The sequence below is a fragment of the Sabethes cyaneus genome, chromosome 2, assembly GCF_943734655.1.
Source record: "Sabethes cyaneus chromosome 2, idSabCyanKW18_F2, whole genome shotgun sequence".
NCBI classification, from domain to species: domain Eukaryota; kingdom Metazoa; phylum Arthropoda; class Insecta; order Diptera; family Culicidae; genus Sabethes; species Sabethes cyaneus.
Window position 1 is genome coordinate 233,369,659 of NC_071354.1, and position 15,532 is coordinate 233,385,190.

The 15,532-nt window shown below is 37.8% G+C and overlaps 1 protein-coding gene across 1 annotated transcript in view; it reads right to left on the reverse strand.

Annotated features, from left to right (window-relative positions):
- Positions 1-15,532, reverse strand: part of LOC128738695 (sodium-coupled monocarboxylate transporter 1) — a 182,710-nt gene that overhangs the window by 79,090 nt on the left and 88,088 nt on the right. Inside the window, exon 8 of the mRNA XM_053834018.1 lies at positions 6,389-6,511. Coding sequence (XP_053689993.1) covers positions 6,389-6,511 — 123 coding nt within the window. The remainder of the gene's footprint in view (positions 1-6,388; positions 6,512-15,532) is intronic.

Below are 15,532 nucleotides of genomic sequence, written 5' to 3' on the forward strand. Positions count from 1 at the left end.
CTAGTTCACATTCCGGTCCAAATTCTAATCAAAATACTTAAATTCCTACTCGGGTCATGGTCTGAATTTTGGTTAAAAATGTGGCCCTACTTTTGATTCGTGTTTAGTCCAAATTTCAGTTTAAATTCAAATCGGCATTTGGACCATTATTTAGTCCAAATAGATGACTAATCCGTGCCAAAATTCTGGATGGAATTCTGAATAATTTCTGATACTCATTCGAGTTCGTATTCGGGTCAAATTTGTGGTCCGTATCTAAGTAAAATTTGGTCCACACTCTAGTCCAAACTCAAGGCCAGTTTCTGATCTAAATTCTAGTTGAAACTTTTCCTCAAATTCTGGTTCAACTTCTTTTCCAATTCTGGTTGGTATTTCAGGACCAAATTCTTGTGGAAATTCTGGCCTAAATTCTGGCCCTACTTCAAATCCATATTCTGGTCCAAATTCTGGTCGCAATCCTGGTTTAAAGTCATTTACATTTTAAAGTTTCAGTTCTGGTCCAAATAGATGATTGTATACTCGCCCGAGTTCTGGTCTGAATTGTTCTGATTAAAATTCTGGTCCAAACGTTGATGAAAATTCTGGTCGGAGTTCTAGTTTAAATTCAAGTCTTGCTCAAATTATAGTTCAACTTTTGATTCAAAGTCAGGGTAAAATTCTCGTTTCAATTCAGGTCCAGCTTCTGGAAAGAATTGTGATCGAAATTCTGGTTTATTTTCTCAAAATTCTCAAAATTCTCACCCGAATTCTAGATTACATATAAGTCCAAACTGGTGTTCAAATTCTAGTAGACGTTTAAAATCTTGCTCATGTTCTGGTTTGAACTCTGGTTGGAATGCCAGTTCAAACTTTCGTCCACATTCTGGTTACTGAACACATTGAGTAATTCTGGTCCAAACCCAAATTCTCATCCTAATTCTAGTCCAAACTTTTGTTCAGGCTTTTATCCAAATTCTGATCCAAATTCAATTCAAAATACTTAAATTCTTGCTCGTATTCTAGTCAAAATTCTGCCCTACTTTGAGTTCGTATTGTAATCCAAATTCTGGTTCGAATTCAAGTCCAATGGATGACTGATTCGTGCCTGAATTCTGGATAAATTGTAATACTACTTCGAGACCGTATTCAGGTCAAATTTCTGGTTCAAATCTCAATACAAATTTTGGTCCAAACTCTAGTGAATCCTAGGTCAACTTCTGGTCCCAATACTGATAAAAATTCTTATCCAAATTCGAGGGTAAATTCTGCTTGCACGAGTTCTGGTTTGAATTCTGGATTGAATTCTGGTTGAAATCCTAGCTCAAATTCTGACCAATTGAATTCTTGTCCGAATTCTACTTTAAATTCAAATCAAATACTGGACTACATAGATGTTTATATCTTAGTCATAATTTGGTCTGAGTCCTGGTCCAAGTTCCAGACATATTTTTTGTTCGAATTTTTGTCCGAATTTAGGTCCAAATTCTAATCCGAATTCTGGTTTGAATTCAGGTGAGATTCGAATTCATATCCAAATTCTGGATGTTCGCCTAATCTGGGTCAAAATTATGTCTCAAATGGGATCTAAATTCTTGCTTAAATGCTGGTTTATGTTTTCATTCAAATTCTAGTCAGAATTTTGATCCAAAGTCTGGTCTTAATTCCAGTACAAATTCGGGTCAAAATTACGCACAAACTTTTGCCAAAATTTAAATCAATGCTGGTCTAAATTTCGGTCGAAGTTCTGCTTTAAATTCTGGTCCACATCTTAGTCAAAACTATGTTCAAATTGTGATCCAAATTTAGATTCAAATGCCGATCCAAATTAAGCTCCAAATTCGGTTTTAAATTCAGATCCGAATTCTGGTCCATTTTCTGCTGCGAATCTTGCTCAAATTTATCTCCAAATTGTGGTCTAATTCCGGTTCGAATTCAGGACCATTTGAGTTTGGGTCAAATCCAGGTCCAAATTCAGAATCAAAATCATAGCCCAATTGTGATCCAAAACGTGGTCCAAATTATTCCGAAATTCTGGTGCAAGTTTGGGTTCAAATTCCATTACAAATTTTGGTCCAATTTCTGAACAAAACTCAAGTTCACATTCTAGTTTAAATACTGATCCGAATTCAGATAAATTCTCGCTGAAATTTTGGTCGAAGTCTCAGTCCAAATTGTAGGCCAAACGCTTGTCACAATACTTATCAAAATTCTGGTCATATATCCGGTCCAAATTCAGTAGAAATCCAATTTTTGTCGAAATTCTGGTCCTACTAAGCAAAGCAAAGTAAACCCTAGGTGCTATATTCCGTTATCGAAACTTGACCTTCTGTTTTTATACGACAGGCTTCGCAGCCAGCTGTTAGAGTACAGGACAATTGCAGGACCAGTTGCTACGATCCTATTGACTTTAACAGGTCCTACTTCTTATCCAAATTTAGAGCAAAATTCTGGTTCAAATTCTAGTCTAAATTCAGCTCTCTATTCTAGTAAAAACAATTTTGGTCCTAATTCTGGTCCAAGTTCTAGTCCAAATTCTGAATCAAATTTTTGCCAAAAATCGGGTTTAAATTTTGGTCCACATTCGGGTCCAAATTCTGTTTTGAATTGACGACCGAATTCCGACTTAAAGGTAGGTCTAGTTCGGGTTGTTCGGCCAGCATCGTACTCCGAAGCTAACTGGGCAGGTCTAAAATGGTCACTTTCAAGTCAAATTAAAGCCTTCTCCACTGCTGGCCTACCAAGCCAGTCGTCATATGTCATATGTCATATGTGAATCTCTAAATCTAAATAAGTAACTCTAAATCTCTGAATACGTAATAACCAACAATCGCAGCGTTCGGATGTTATTCTTTTTTCATCATGTGAAGAAACGGCAATTTAAAATACCGACTTCCTTGAACAATTTTTCAGGAGTTTGTAAAACTACATAACAAAAATCTATCAAAGCTAAATTGTAACAAAAACATCGCTTCAATCAAACCAGAGATATTCGGAGCGAACAAGTGGAATCTGAAATCCTTTGAGCCACCGTTAATCTTCATCAATATTCTACAAGACACCAACTCGCGTCGCTATTGGTGTTATGGAAACTGTTGACTGAAATTGAATCCTTCAGTTGCCCGTAACCAGTGGGTAGCTATCCTGAGACTTGTTAGACCTGGCAAAGTCATCGATCAGTTATGTTTGGAATAGCCTGCCATTATGTTTTCCACTGCAATCGAATCACTTCGTGCTATTACTGAGTGTATTTGAGTTTACTACCAGAACGTATGGGGACTTATTATACGTTTTGCCAAACAAATATTTGTGCTTTGCCGCACAGTTATTGCAATTTATTTTGAAATTATTTTTCTCAAATCCCATGGATGATATCTTACTTCAACTGCATTATCAGACATTCATTGTGATAAAATTATTGACCATATTCACCATGAATGCATACCGAGTTAGATACGAAGTGCACTGCCGACAGTTATGAAACGCATATTTTAAAATTCTAATTCCAATAACGCGACCGCTTCCCAACCCAAATAGACCGCCCAACAACAACGGTGTAATTTGGCTCAGATTTACATGTCCCGAACCTATCAGCACAGATCGAAAGGATGATATTGAGCGAAAATCCAATTACACTCGAATCATCACCTACGCGAACAGCAACCACCAACCAGCAGCGGAGCCCGCGGAATTTACTTCCGCGGCCACTTCAGCTTTCTGGAAGGGGAACAGCCTATTGTTCAGCGAGGCCAAAAAGGCACCTGATGCCACCAGCCAGCGTGTCCTTAGCCATCGCGTTCCGGGGAAAAAAGCGCCAGGAAACGGAATCATCACAACACTGGAAACACTACTGTGTGTTCTGCTCCGATATGCAACCGAAAGCAGAAGTGCAAAAATCCAATTTTAAAAAACAACGAGATTAATATTTTTTATCTCAAGCACTGAAAATTTTATGACTTCCCATTTCGAAGGATGGGGGCGGCGGTCGGGAAAAGTTTCAACGGTTATCTATCGGCGAAGTCAGTCGACACAAAAGACTGAGCGCAGCACTAGTGTACTGTACACACACCAATCGAGCTCGGGCGGGCGGAACTGAAGTTGATCTCAAGCGGAAACAACTGCAACTAGCTTCTCGATTCGCTCGGCTGTCCGTAGACCGGCAGGCATTGGCCACGGTTGCCGTCACTCCAAGCCACGGTTCGCTATCTCGTTTATGGATTACGATATTTTCCAATACATTTGATTCTTTCGGTCAGATTTTTTTTCTGCACTATCATCGGACCGAACTTCCTGCCTGCATGCCTGTCTGCCAGCCTGCCGGCCCGGTTGGCTGAATCCGAATTGCTGCTGCACCGGTCAGTTTTCACAGCCGTCAAGCACGGTGGCAGCTGGTAGGCGGACAAGAGCGAGAGAGATAGACAGAGAGAGTACACAACGGAATGGCACTGTTCTCAAGTGTGTTTATTCATTTCTAGATACGATCCAATTGTTCTCATTTATTCCGTTTTTACCATTGCTGAACGGTGGAGGACACGAGTTAGCTAGCCAGCCGGAGCTGGTCCCGGTGCTGGTGACTGTGTCCGCTTCATGGGAATGATGGCCATTGGCCATCTTGTTTTAGCGAAAAAGTCCCCCCGGATGGATCTAGAGACCGAGCGTTTTTATCGGCCATATGGTTATTGCCGGAATCAGTTGACCCATTGGACTGAGTAACTTTTCTCCGGTGGGCACTGATTTGATGGACACAGTGGAAACGGACTAGATTGATCAAGCTGGGGTGATACTTTTTTAGATTTCGTTTTTCTTGTGAAAAAAAGTTTGAAGTGCATCAACTTTGCGTCAGTTTACCAGACTACCGAATTCAGGTAATCCTCCATGTTCCATTTTGGTATACTTTTTTTCACGGAAATTGTTCAATTATTTGGAAACAGACATTTTTATTACCTTTTTGTGTTTCCCACTCGAGTGCAATAATCCGAGAAGATTTACACGGATGAAAGCATGATAGTACGATCTCATCATTCATTCAACTGTCAGTCAGCTTCCTTTGAAAACGTTTTCTTTTCACGTGCGAAGATGTTATCCGAGACAGTTCAAGCATTTAATTTGAGTTCTGCGTGGAAAAAGGGGCGAGTCATCATCGTTACCATCAAACGCACACACACACACGCGTATCGCTCACTCACTTTTGGGAAGCCGAAAGATAAACTTTGCAGTTTGTTTGAGGACTGAAGTTTTTGTCAAAATCCGCCAAGAATATGCTAACCCAAGTAGCATTATACTTTTAAACTCTTGCTGCTAATTTGAGACAACCACGAATGTCTAGCGGAAGCTGAAAATCATCTAGCACAGATTCTCTCTCGTTCTTTAGAGTATCATGTTTTGCCACTAAAATGGCTGTGTCTAACATTCTACGATGTCTGTCATAAGACGCTGAAATCTGATTCTCATGACTCTTGCTCTAAATAGAAAAGGGAAAACAGCTACTTTATCACGTTCTCCGTCAACACACCGGTGGAAAAGCTATCGGGGCAATCTGTCCCAAATAACACAGTTGACGATAAACTAGGGCAGTGTTATGCTCTGAAACACTTGCAAATGTTGGCAATTTGATAATCGCTTTTCAGCCGCAGTTGTTCGGAGCCAATTCTGCAGCTTCGTTTGTGTCTCCATCAATACAAATCACTAACCACCAGGCGGCTCCTCCATTGACGCGAATATATATTCTTCCTTCAACAAACCAGTTTCTTTTACCATCAACAATACGGATCAGCATATTGATCCCACGTATGACACGAAAAAGATGAAAAAGAGCTCATAATCCCGACTCCAAGAAAATGATGAGATGAATCTCGCAATGTTTTACACATGACCTGCGCCACCGATCTGCTACTGTCAGCAAGCAAGTGGGTGGTTCGCCGTCTAAGTAGAGCTATCATTTTTGCTGATCCCTCTGCAACCGAGCCGCCGGAGACAAGGAAATCGTTTCCCCGTGAGACTCAGTCTGGAAGATATCGATATTAGCATTTTCCAATATACCATGCGCGACGACGCGTCGATGACGATGCCTTCGCAAAGGGGGTAAATCTCGCACGGATGCTGTTATCTTTACGCCATTTCTTCCGCGAACTCGAACGAGCACGCGAGCAGCAGGGTTGGTAAAAATAAAAACTACACTGCGAATCATAAGCTATTAAATTCGTCGAGCTTGAGATGCCCCGATGGTGGAAACAACACTTCCGCCCCTCGGGTTTGCGATTGAGCGTGAAGTTATGTGAGATGATATTTTCCGGAGGAAAAAAACAAAAACCAGACGAAATCAATGATCATCACCTATGGCCGTGTTCGAATGTGACACCCGCTTAAATTAACGTTATCCTAGAACGGGAATAAAATCAGCCACTCCACTTACCCCAAAGACATCCACTTGGCATAGGTTTGGCTCTTCTCGGCCGGGATCTTCACGCCGAATCCGGACACCAGCAGATCCTCACATGTGACAGCCGACAGCGAGTTGAGGGCCGCGGCAACAGTTCTGCAAACGAAACGGAAGATAAACGAAAAATGATTCAGTCGTAAAACGGAAGTATCCTCTCGTTCGTACGTACGTAAAACTGGTACGACGGCGGACGTGACGGTTAATAAAATTTAGTGCAAACATTAAACTATACTACAGGAACGGTGCAGACTAGAGGAAGCACATTGAAATTTTTACGCGGCACTATATCTTGCCAATCGGCTTCAGATGAGCCGTTGCGCGAGTAATGAAACCCCCTGGAGATTTCTTTTTATTGTTGTAGACACTCTTAAAGCTAATTATCTGTAGTTTGATTCGAAACATTTATATATGGACCTAAATTTGGACTTGCATGCGAATTCGAATTTTGACTTGAATTTATGCTTCAACTTGGACTTGCATGTTGACTTAAATGTAAATTTAAATTTGAACTTCGATTAAAATTTGAATTTGGATTTCCATTTTGGTTTGAACATGGCCTTAAATTTGGACCTTGAATGAATTCGGATTGAATAAGGACTTTATCTGAGCTCGAATTTGAAGTTGAAACCTTAAATTTGGAACAAAGCTTAAACTTTAACCTAAATTAAGATTTCAATTTGCATTTTAACTTGACCTTAAATTTGAACTAAAAATTTGCACTGAATTTGGACTTGCATTTGGGTTAACATTTCTACTTGAATTTGAAACTGAATTTGCACATGACTTTGGAGCGGAATTTGAATCAGAATAAATTTGAATTTCGACTGTAATGTTATCATAAATTACGAGCCAATATTGAACTGCATTCAATCTGGACTACTCCAAAATGGAATTTGTCAAATGAAATGGCTCAAATTGGATATCAGTTACGACCTAAATTTTGAATTTAATTTACCTCTTAATACATTTGACTTTGGATTTCGATTGGGGCTTGCATTTGCATTCGAATTTGGACTTAATCTACACTTCAATTCTAACTAAAATTTAAATTTGAATATGGACTACAATTTCAACTTGAATTTAGATGAAATTTGGACTTCAATTTCGGCTTGATTTTGGAACTTAAGTTGGACTTAAAGATAGATTTCAATATAGACATCAAATTGGATTTGACTTTGAATTTGAATTAGACATGAATTTGGTCTTAAGCTTGGGTTTCAAATCGGATTGAAGTGTGTACCTAATTTGGGCAGAATTTGGACTTGAATTTGGAGCTTTCATCAAGCATTGATATAAAGGCTCTTAATTTGGATCTAAATTTGAATTTAATACCTGATTTAGAATTTGAATTTAGACTTGAATTTGACCTAGAATTTGAGCTTCGTTTAGATTAGAATTTATAGTTTAATTCGGAATTTATAGTTTAATTAATAATTAAATAATTAAAAAAACTGAGCTTAAGTACAAATTTCGAGAAGACCATTAATTTTGACCTAATTTCGGATAAGACTTTAATTTAACCTTTAATTCATACTAAATTTAACCTTGAAAATGCATTGAACTTAAACTTAAATTTGAACCTGGGTTTCAATTTGGATTTTTATTAGGACTTCAATTCAATTTGAGCTTAAATTTAATTTTTAAATTGTGAACGGAATTTGAACTTGAATTTGGAACGGAATTTAGACCGGAATACCAAACTAAATTTGGACCCAGATCAAAATTAAGATCCCTTTGATGGTCCAATTAAAGTCGCAATTGAGTGCCGCCCATTCCAGGTCATAATTCAACTTCTAATCCGAATACTAATCAACTTCCAGAATAAGATCCCAGTAGAGGTCCCAAGCAATAATTCGGGTTTTATTGAATGTTTATGGTCGCAGGATAAATTCAAGATAATAATTCAGATCCAAAATTTCCAAATGTAGGTTCCAAATCACGGAACCAATTTAGGTCAACATTGGGGTTCAACTAAGTGCTCAAATTAAGGTATGAATTTCAGTTGGAAAGCAAATCCAAATTGTGGTTCAAACTTAGGTTCAAGTTGAGATCCAAATTCCCTGTATTTTCAGATTCACATATTTTAAAATCCAAATCCACATTCTAGCTTAAAATTCAGGTCCAAATTGTGGAGCTGTTGAAGCTCCCATAGAATCCTCCCCAGGTCCTAATACAAAATTGAAATCCCGATAAACGTCCAGATCTAGGTTCAAATGCAGGTGCCAATTGAGATTCTAATTCTAATCTGAATTCAGGTTCACATCCAGCTACAAATCTAGCTCCTAATTCTAATCCAAAATCATGTCCAAATCCACGTCCCAGTTGATGTCTAAGTTTAGTTTCCAATTCAGGTCCAAATTTAAATCAAAATTATGGTATAATTTTAGCCCTGGTTTAAGTACAAACTCAGACGCCGAATTAAAGTCCAAATTATGTTCAAATATAGGCCAAAATTTAGGTCCAAGTTGCGGACCGACTTCAAATCCAAAATCGACCACAAATTAAGGTCCAACTTCAGGTTGGTCTAAGTTCCAAAATCCAAGTATAAGTCCACATTCCGATTCAATTTGAGGTCCCAATTTATGATCAAATTAATTTTGAAACTCAAGTTAAAATATAAAGTCAAATTAATGTCCAAATTAAGTTTCAAATTTAAGTCCACATTCAGATTCAAATTGAGTGCCCGATTCAGATCCAAATTCAGGTCAAAAATAAGATCCAATTCAGGTCCTTCTTTCAGGGCAAATTCTGGTCAAAATTTAACTCCCAATTAAGGTCCAAATACAAGTCTAAATTGGGGTCCAAATTGAAGTCCAAAACCATCCTCAAATTAGAGGATGATTTCATGTCCAAATTGGGATGCAAATCGCGGTCTGAATTTAAGTCCGATTTCGAGTCCAAACTCAAGCCCAGATTTAAGGTCCAGATTCAGCTCAAATTCTGGTCCTTAATTAGGTACAAATTTCTGTCCAAATTTGAGTTCAAATTAGGGTCCCAATTTAAGCCCAGGCCCAAATTCAGGTCTAAGTTGTGGTTCGATTTCAAATCCAAATTAAGTAACAAATTAGGGTCCAACACTAGGGTTATAAACGTCTCTTTTAAGATTTGGCCCAGATTTTGCAGCCAGTTATTATTAGAGTACAGGACAATAACGAAGCTAGTCGCTACCCCCCGAGTAGCACACTTTTGTCATGTCTGGTTGCTGTAACCTATTTATGACTGAAATTAGTCATTATTCGGTTACCACAACTAGTTTATAACAAGTGTTCTACTAGGACCTACTGACTCCAGCAGCACCGCCCCAAAACCGAGATTCGAATATACAACAACTGGTTCGTTAGACCAGCACCGTACCTCGAAGCGGTTGTATTAAGGTCCAAATTCAGGCCAAAATTTGGGTCCAAATCAAGGTCCAAACCTAAACTTGGACCTGTATTTTGACCTATATTTGAACCTATATCTAGATCTGGACTCTAATTGTGACCGCCCATTCAAACCCCAAATCGGAGTAGAGATTGAAGCTCTAGTTCATGTCCAGATTTCCATCCAAATTCGTGTTTCGATTCGGGTCTAAATTTAAGCCCTGCTTTAGGTCCAAATCCAAGTGCGCATACGAGTTCCTATTTCTTTCACAGTCCTCTTTGTTTTTGAATTTTATATGTAGAAAGTTAAATCTGTCCGCCCAGTTAGCTTCTGGGTACGATGCTGGCCCCAAGGCATTGCTTTTATATGGATTTGAATTTAAACCTGTTATGGGACCAGACAAATCAAAGCAAAGCCTAGGTGCTACATTCCGTTATCGAAACTTGACCTTCTGTTTTTATACGACCGACTTCGCAGCCAGCTGTTAGAGTGCAGGACAATTGCAGGGCCAGTTGCTACGATCCTATTGACTCTACCAGCCTCTCTCAGTCGAGATTCAAACATACGACGACTTGCTTATTAGACCAGCGACATACCTCGAAGCCAACTTGGAGGTGGGACCTGGTGTTAGACTTAAATTTGGACTTCAATTTGCCCCTGAATTTGGACCAAAATTTAGATGTGAATTAGGACCAAACTTTGGATCAGAAATCGGCAATAAATGTGGACAAGAATTTGAGCAGTATTTGGGCTTGAATTAGAACCTAAATTTGTTCTTGAGTCTGGGCTTAAGCTTAGTTTTTGATTTGGACTTCAATTGGATCAAAAATTTAGAATTGAATTTGGATCTTAAGTAGGACCTAAATTTGGACACGAATATAGACCTGAATTCGGAAATAAATTTAGACATGAACTCGGACCTGAAGTAGGACCTGATTTAAAGTTAATTTGAACGTGAATTTGCACCTTAATTTGGGTTTATATTTGGGCTTAAGTTTGACTTTTAATGGACATGAATTTCAACAGGAACGTGAACCTCAATCTTGACTTGAATTTGAACCTAAATTTAGATTTCAACCTGGGTTTGAATTTTTTTAATTTGACGTCAAGTTGAACGAAAATTTTGATTTAAAAATGTATCTAAAGCCGGACTTAAATTTGAACACGAATTTGGTCTTGAAGTCGGACACTAATTTGAACCTGAATTCAAAAATTAATTTAGACATGAATTTGGACTTTAACTTAGACCTGAATTTTAGTGCAATATGAACCTGAATTTATTCTCGAACTTTGGCTTTAATTTGGACTGCAATGGAAATGCATTTGGACATGAATTTGGACCATACTACAGACCTGAAATAGGATCTGAATTTGCACTTGATTTCTAATGCAAATTTGGACTTGAGCCTAGGCTTGAATTTGGATTTTCTAAATTCGGACCTTCCAAGTTGGACTAAAATTTAAATTCTCATTTGGACCAAAGCTTTGGCTTGAAATTAGATTTGAATTTAGACTAAAATTTAGATCTAAACTGGGATTTAATTTGAACCTATATTTAGACTTAAACATGGGCTTGAATTTTGTTTTTAATTTGGACTGCATTTTGAGCTTAAATTTGGAGTCGAATTTGGATTTATATTGAATGTTGAAAAAGAATAAATGCTTAATGCGAAAAATGTAGATTCAGGCAATCTGAAAAGTTATTGATATTAGGCTAAAAATATAAACTTAGCGAAGGTGAGAGTTGAACTCACAGCTCTTAATCTCTAGTCGAGTGTGTTGTTTAACCAATTACACCACTAAGCTATTATATTAAATCATATTTACTCTGCTTTTAATTAAATCACGGACAAACAAACAAAACTCTTTGAAAAAAAATACTACGCTTGAACACTAGCACCGTTTATGATCGACATTCCAAAATATCAACTAACCACAGAAGCATCCCTCGAACAAGCAAGCATTTTATAATTATAGTAAATTTGAATGAATCTTGAAACTATTACAGTGTACGATGAGTAGGACAACAAGTGCCATGTCAGTTTGTCCGAGATTATACTATATTTGAATATGACTTTTAAGCAGTTTACGTTCTGATTATACGTCAAAATGTCGTGCCAAACCCCAGTGTTAAAATTCATTTTATTTCTTTGTTTCAAAAGGTTTTCCACCGCAAACAATTCAAGCAAAAATTCGTAAAAGCAAGAGACAGTACTGTCTGACCGCACATTTCGTTAGCGCATCGGCTGGCATAAGGACGCAAGCCTATGTTGTATCATACTTTTCTCGTCAAATTCATAGCTGAGTAAACAAACGGCCGCTGGTTTCCTGAGACTCAATATTTACCATAATTTAAATCTTTTCGTGTATTATTCATTGAATTGAGACTTCAATTGGGTCCTGGATTAGTCTAGCGCTTGATCTTGAATTAGCAGCTGAATTGGGACCCCTGATTCGGACCTAAATTTAGACCTGAATTAAGGTCTCAATTTGTACTCGAATTAAATAAGGCCTTAATTTGAGCCTCAAGTCGAAAATGAATTACTTCTTGGCTGTTTAATTTTTGATTTTCAGATTTCTTGACTTTTTGGCCTGGCCGGGGAGTGGATTGGAATTTAATTGAAACTTAAATTTAGACTTAACTTTAAACTTTAATTTGAACTTGAATTCACTAAAATTTAGACTTAAATTTGGACTTCAATTTAGACTTGAATTTTGACTGAATGGCCAGAATTTGGTCCCGAACTAGGACTTCAATTGGGACCTCAATAGAGACTGCCTTTGAGTGTTCATAAGGATCTCAACTGGGACCCCCATTAAAACCCCAGTTTGAACCCAATTTTGGGTTGATTTTGTACATATTTGGACATATTTGAATTTTGACCTAAATTTGTACCTGAATTAGGACTTCAACTGAGAGCAAGATTTGAGCTTGAATTGGGACCTGAATTAGAACCTAAATTTGATTCTGAATTGAGTTCCCAATTTAAACCAGAATTTGTACCTGGCTTTGGACCTGACATTAGACTAAATGATTTTTCAACCTTCCACTTCTAGACTTTTTTGGGCTAAGCATTGACCTGAATTAGAAACAAAATTGGGATCCCACTCAGAACCTCATTTGGAACCTCAATTTGGACAAATTTGAGTTGGAAATTCAACCTGAATTATGGTCTTAAATCGGACCAGGATTTGAACCTGAATTACCATTTGACCATTTTTACCTTTTTGGCACTTGAAATTACACTTTTTGCACTTGAAATTATTGCCCATGGATTCATAGTAGACGTAAAAGCCAAAATGACCATACCGTACTTTTTCGGTCCTACGCATTCTTAACTATGCAGTATACATGCCCAATGCTCAAACAACGTTTGTTTGTTCGAAAATATTCGAGAAATTTGGGAAAATAGAGATACTCTGCATAGTTGATGTAACTCTCCGCATAATACCATCGCTATCCTGCGGAGGTTTATATTGAGCTCCAAAGGACTGCAGGATCTCCCTCGTAGCTCTAGATTGTTATCTAGAACCAATTCTGACTAGCTCGAGCTCTAAAACATTAGGTTCGATTCCTAATCAAGTCCAGATAATTTTCGGGTTGGAAACGTTTTGGACGAGCCTTGGACAGTTACTGAAATTTTGATATTCGTTTGAAAGTTTGATATGTCTGTATTAGAAGCCAGCTCGTTATGTGCTTTTACCAGCTGGCTACATTGTTATATTATAAATATCTTAAGTAGATAAACCGTCCTGCTCAAACCGTTGTAGGGGTATGAGGTGGGACCATCATCATTATCATCATCATCATCATCATCATCATCATCATCATCTAGCATAGCTTTATGCCTAGTTATGAGAATAAACAGTCTGTTTATTCGCACAAACTGGCGTATGAATTTTTTGAATACAATAAACGAGAAATAAATCACTAAACCCCATTGACCCCCTTTTGACTAATAATCTCTACTAAATTGACAGATTATTTGATTGAAAAAGTATACGGTTAAGATTATGTATGGCCTTAAACATTTTTCCCGATAAAAGTGCGTTTTCTCAACAATGTTGGTGTAGGTCGTTACGTCAACTATGCATCCATGGGCAGATTAGATCAGAATTGTGACCTGAATTGGAATTTTAGTTTGTACCTGAATTTGAACTTAAATTTTAGTTATCAATTGGTACCGCAATTTGAATCTGCATTTGAATCTTTAAATTTGATTAATTTTAACCCCAAGTTGTACTAGAATTTGGATCTGAATTAGATCGAGAGCTAGGATCTGGATGTGGTCTTGAATTGGAAGCTGCATAGCCCAAGAAACAATTTGAGTTTTTTTGCACTCTTATTGTGGTTTTTATGGCCAATTCCAACCAACCAATTCCAGAACCGTTAAAAGAGTGTAATAAAGCCCACATTTTTGCCTGGGAGGGTCCTCAATTAGAACCTTAATTCGGATTTATGTGCTTTAATTTGGATCGGAATTAGTTTTCGACTTTTCGACCTCCTGACTTTTTCACTTTTTGGTCAGATTTAGGGTCGGAATTGAGACCTCAATAGGAATTTCGTTTTGGAACTGGATTTAAACTTGACTTCAAACGTAAATTTGGACTTCAATTTATACTTGAAATTGGAATAACTTGAATTTGGAGTCAAATCTGGACATGAATTTTAACTGAATTTAGACTTAAAATTATAGGGCAATTTGGGAGTTGACGGTCGGTCCCTATCAACACATTGTTTTCGCATTCTGCTATACCAATTCATTTTTAGTCGGTATTTATTATGCAGTGTCGTGATTAGTTGTGATGGTATTTGAAGAAATATTGCATGCGGATTTCTCTGCAATTGTTAGTGGGGCCCACGACCGTGAATCTGTAGTGAAGCTCTTATGAGATTCGGCCCTTCGGGGCTTGGATCGATTTCGGGTTTTTCGATCAATTGTTATAGTATACAGTTATTGTTAAGGTACACAGTGTGGAGCACTACCGCGGAATCATTCTTTATGCACTTGCTCTAAGATGTTTGAAGTTATTGTCTATGAACACGGTGTAGTTTCATATGAAAAGTTACATTTTACTGGATTACACTCCAGTCGATCACTGACAACTAATTTACTAGAGTTCACCTCGCCATGTCTACGTACTATGGAATAGAGTAATCAGATCGACGACTGGTCTAAAAGCAGCATTCAAGTCAAGCTGGATAAATTGGGTGTGTTATCTAGTTTGCTTTCCTGGCAGAGCGCTCATTTCTCACAATCGCAAAATTGTCGTTGAACTAGGTCCTTCTCAATCGTGGTGGTTTCGGTTCTTGAGCACCTCAAGGTAGCATTCTAGGACCACTGCTACTTTCGCTCTTCATTAATGATGTCACTGTTGACTGTTGCGTCCTGAAACGCGGTTGTCATGTGAAATCTAAAAGTTAATGTTGTGAAAATTTATTTGCTAATTGAAACCATCACAGATTGTTGGAGACTGGAAAAATTGGTTAATTTGTTTGTTGAATGGTGGCAGTTCTAATCGTATGTTAAGCAGCATTCAGCCTCAACAAAATTACACAGCTTCGCGGGTTAATTTCACGAATTAATTTTGCAGATGGTGTCGGAATTTAATCGACAAACAAATCCCAGATGACATCCAGTCATTGATTGTCGTTGTTTCTTCTTCTAATCGTTCTTTAATATCTTTAATCCTCAGAAGATTCCATGTGTGTGTACACTTTACCCGTAGAAACATTCTGGAATATTCTAAATG